The sequence below is a fragment of the Grampus griseus genome, assembly GCF_964374135.1.
Source record: "Grampus griseus genome assembly, chromosome: 3".
Classification (NCBI taxonomy): Eukaryota; Metazoa; Chordata; class Mammalia; order Artiodactyla; family Delphinidae; genus Grampus; species Grampus griseus.
The window spans coordinates 166,941,492-166,946,102 of NC_139019.1; the positions used below are offsets into that span (position 1 = coordinate 166,941,492).

Sequence of the window (4,611 nt, forward strand, 5' to 3'; positions counted from 1 at the left end):
GGTTTTCTCTAGTGTGGCGAGGGGGTCACTCTTGGTTGCGGTGCACAGGCTTCTCATTGTGGTGGCTTCTCTTGTTGCAGAACATGGGCTCTAGGCAGGCGGGCTTCAGTAGCTGTGGCACGCAGACTCAGTAGTTGTGGCACACAGGCTTAGTTGTGGCATGTGACATCTTCCTGGACCAGGGCTTGAACCTGTGTCCCCTGCATTGGCAGGCAGATTCTTAACCACTGCGCCACCAGAGAAGCCCCAAGAAACTCACTTTAGATTTAAAAAAAAAAGATTGTAACATACACCCAATTGCATAGATAGGAGACCAGGGTCCATACAGAAATAAATTGGAAGCTCAATACACAAAGTTTCAAAGTGACTCTCTACAAAATACTTAGTAACTACAAAGGAGAAAAAAGTAACTGCTTTGTGTAGTGGTTAAGCAGGGACTCATGGGTCAACTCCCAGCCCCACTGCTTTTGAGCTATGTGATCTCAGGCAACTGCTTGCCCTCTCTGTTTCTCAGTTTCCTCATCAGTAAAGCAGGATAATAACTACCTATCTCATAGGGCTGTTGTGAGAACTGTTAGACCACTAGGAACACACCTGTGGTTAACAAATCCGGGCTTATTACTTGCTACAGTGAGGGAGAACACACACCAGGGGGAACAGTGGGCACATGCTTAAGTGCTGTTATTGCTGAGTATTCATCATTAGAATAGGCAATTTATACCCATTACTAGTGCACTGTATTAAACCTTACAATTACAGTGTGAGGCAGGGTAATTGTCCCATTTCACAGTTGAGGAAACTGAGGCTCTGAGAATGTGAGGCTGAAGGTCCCAGGACTGGATAGGGGTTGGAACAGTGCCTTCTGGCACCAAAATTGACTGCACAGCTTCTACCCGATCCTAACTGACCTCTCAGTTGTGTCAGGCGCTTTATCCCTCCCCGGATTTTTCTGAGAGGAAGTGTTATCCGCATCCTGTTCCTCATTCTTCCTGAGTTGAGAAAGAACAGATCTGAGGAAGGGCTACAGAGGGAAATACGTGGGGTTATAAAAACCATAGTTCGGAGAGGAGTTAGAAAGAGGGACAGAGAGGAAAGGAGGATGGCAGAAATGTGTAACCCCAAGGAACTGGGTGGCTCCGGTGAGGCTGGACCCCCAGTCTGGGGTGATGGTGGGGATGACAGGGCCCCAGTGTTCTGAAGGTGCTGGGGCCTGGCCTTCAGCTTGCAGTTCTGAGAGAGGGCTCAGCAGGCTTCCAAGTTCAATTGCATGTGCTCTGTCCTATTCAGAGGAGGAGACATTTGGGGGCCAGACATTGGCTGAGAGACACCCTGGACTCCTACGCAGTTTGAGGAGCTCACCAGGTACCAGAGCAGCTGGTTCAGGAGCAGGCGACTGGGGAAGGGGGTGGTTGGGGGTGGGGTGGGACAGGATCTGCCCCTGAGCCCCAAGCTCTGCCCATCTGCTGGTCCTGCAGGGTGTCTGACTCAGAACCCTCTGCTTCCCCTGCTGCTCTTCATCTCACTGGCTTTCTTCATGCTCCAGCTGACCACCCTGGTTCAAGGTGAGTCAGCATCTGGGGGTTTGGAGTCCTGGGTCCCTTTGGGTTTTCTCTCTGGGATGGTCTTTGCCCTTTTCCACATCCTCCAGACCTACTAGGGCTGGGGCGTTTGGGCTCCGTGTCACCTTCTGTGTGACCATGGGCCAGTTACTCCCCCTCTCTGATCCTGTTTCCTCACGTGAAATGCAGTACATCCTCCTCTATGGGGAGCTTAGTTTCCCTGAGATCTTGAAACCGGACTTGGCACCGGGTCAGGGATAGAGTTGGCGCTCATAAAGGGGGAATTCTCTGCTCTGTTGTAGTTTCCAGGATCCAGTTCCTGCAGAGAGATTTGGGGGACCACCACGTGGAGAACAACAGCCTGGATGAGGGGCTGGACGCCGGGTTCCAGAGTCAGAGAGGGGATGGGGCTCTGAGGGAGCAGGACCTTGGAACATCCATCGCCACCAGGGGTGAAGGAGAGAGGGCAGGAGTGGGGGAGTGGATTGGAGCCCTGCAAGAGGTCCTGGGGGCTGGTGATGTTGGGCAAGTCACTCTCTGAGCCTCAGTTTCTTTGTGTCATGGGCTCTTCAGGTTCCTGTGAGATCCATACATAATGTTCTCATGGGGCCCTCTCTGCACCAAGCACACAGTAGGGGCTTAATAATTGAGGTCCTCTCCCTCCAGTTGATGTTGCACAGGGGCAGATGCAATCAAACCTGGAGGAGATCCTGCAGCACCTGACCTGGATGAATGCCACCCTGGGTAAGGGTCCCATGTCAAAGTCAAGAGGAAGTCACAGGATTGTGGGTGGGGCTGGGACCCACCTTCTATGGCTGCCACACTGAGGAGGGCAGGGCAGAGCTGGGTTCTTTCTCATGGATTTCTTGGGGACTGAGCTGACAGCTGAACACAGGGGCTGGCCCTAGGTTCCCAAGGTCTGATGCAGGTGTCTGGGGCCTAGGAGCCAAGTGACCTCTCTGTCCCAACCCCATTCCTCCTTCCCAGCTGGCCTGTGCCGTCCCTGTCCTTGGAATTGGGAATTCTTCCAGGGGAGCTGCTACTTATTCTCCTGGACCCAGAGTGACTGGAAATCTGCTGTCTCCTCCTGTAAGGACATTGGGGCCCAGCTGGTGATCATCAAAAGTCTTGAGGAGCAGGTGGGCCGGGCAAGGTTCCCCTTGGGGCTGGGCCATATGACTGGTCAAGAAAGAGCTTTCTGCTGCACTCCTCTGCCCTCTGAGAGATGGAGGTCCAGGGAGCAGATGGGGGTGAGAGGTGAGAGGCAGTCAGGGAAGACTTCCTGGAGGAGGAAGCATAATGGACTCGGGAAGGTCAAGTGAGAGAAGAACATGTTTGAGAGGAGCCCATGTCTGGACAGAAAAGGAATTTAGAGTACCCTCGAGACCACACATAATGTATGTCAACTGAGACACAAGTTAACACATATCCACACATGTATGTATATTAACACACATCCACAGCCTCCACGCACATGTGAACACATACAACTGGAGTAGGGGCTATAGGCTAGACTGTGAAAGGAACTTCCATGGGAGGCAGGGGACCATGGGAACGTGGGCAGACATGGGATGCGTGGCATTCAGGGATCTTCCTTCTGATACCCCTCTCCCCACCCCCACCCCCAGAAATTCCTGAAGATTTGGTATGTCAGATATAATAAACCCACCTGGATTGGCCTCAGTGACCACCACAATGAGGGTTCCTGGAAATGGGTGGACAACAGCCCCCTCCAACTCAGGTGACCTCCCAGTGACAATGGCCCGAGGGTGCGGGCAGGGACGCCCCTCCTTCAAAGCAGGGTTGCTCAGACTCTGGGACTGGAAAGTATCACCTGAGGAGCTTGGGGAAGATGCAGAGTCCTGCCTTCATTCTGGGGGTGGGAGTGGTAGTGGTGGGGGCCTCAGATTCTGTAAGTCTGGGTAATGGCCCAAGAATCTGCATTTTAACTTTGCCAGAGCTGATGCTAATGGAGGTGGATTCTAACCCTAACCCACATTTCCAAAACCCTGCCTCCAAACTCCTCACCACCCTCTGGCTGGTTCTTGGCAATTTGCTGTCAAAGCCCAGGGACCAGCTCCTCCAAAGGGGGGGCCTGGGGGTGGGCTCTGGGAGGACTAGGGGGCTCAGAGCTCTCATGGGGTTCACAGCTTCTGGAAGAAAGGGGAACCCAACAACCACGAAGATGAGGACTGTGTGGAATTGTACAACGATGGCTGGAATGATGGCAAATGTAGCACACGAAACTCCTGGATCTGTGAGAAGCCCTCGTCTCCCTGCCCAGCCCTCTGAGGGTCACTGCCTCCCCCCCACCCCACCCTGTCCCGGTTTGCAGAGATCAGGCAACTGAGACATGCGGTCTGCTGGTCTCTCTCAGGCCCCACCCGTTTCTGTTTTTCCCTTTGGTGAATTCCCATCTCCCTCCTGTACGGAGGTCTTCGAGATCCTGAGGCAGATTCTGAGACCGCCTTATCCTCTAGGACCCATCCCACCATAGGCTATAGACCATCTTTTTTCATCTATTGATGGTCTCAGCCCCGCCTCAGCTCCCCCATGACATCCCCTTAATAAAGTCATACATTGCATTATGTGTTCCATTGAACTTATTTTTGTTCCTTGCCACTGTTTCACTTACTACAGGTTTTTTTTTTTCAGTTACTATAGTTTGATAATCTGTTTGATGTACATTAGGACATGATCTTTTTTCAATATATTTTTCTCTACTACTGTGTATTTTATTTCCCAGATACAGTTTTGAATCAGTTTGTAATTTTGGTTGGGACAGTACATATATACATATATGTATATATATACAATACGTATAGGTATGTGAGTGTCTGTCTAGCTATCTATGTGTTCATTGATTCGTGAACCAATTATTTATTCAGGTACTTTATTTTTTCAAAATATATTTTATTGAAGTAAAGTTGATTTACAATGTTGTGTTAGTTTCCAGTGTACAGGAAAGTGATTTTATACATATATATATTTTTATTCATATTCTTTTCCATTGTGGTTTATTACAGGATATTGAATATAGCTCCCTGTGCTC

The 4,611-nt window shown here is 50.6% G+C and overlaps 1 protein-coding gene across 2 annotated transcripts; it reads left to right on the forward strand.

The window, feature by feature from the left end:
• The first annotated feature begins 1,009 nt into the window (after positions 1–1,009).
• On the forward strand, positions 1,010–4,144 carry CD209 (CD209 molecule). Of its 2 annotated transcripts, XM_082652531.1 has the most exons (8): positions 1,010–1,139; positions 1,288–1,362; positions 1,476–1,562; positions 1,862–2,011; positions 2,226–2,303; positions 2,547–2,698; positions 3,188–3,300; positions 3,710–4,144. In XM_082652531.1, exons 1-8 carry the CDS (start codon positions 1,100–1,102, stop codon positions 3,849–3,851), a joined length of 837 nt encoding a protein of 278 aa, XP_082508657.1. In that variant the 5' UTR covers positions 1,010–1,099; the 3' UTR covers positions 3,852–4,144. The 2 variants fall into 2 exon arrangements, with proteins under 2 accessions (XP_082508657.1, XP_082508656.1); XM_082652530.1 differs by having other exon boundaries at positions 1,012–1,362.
• Positions 4,145–4,611: the final 467 nt, after the last annotated feature.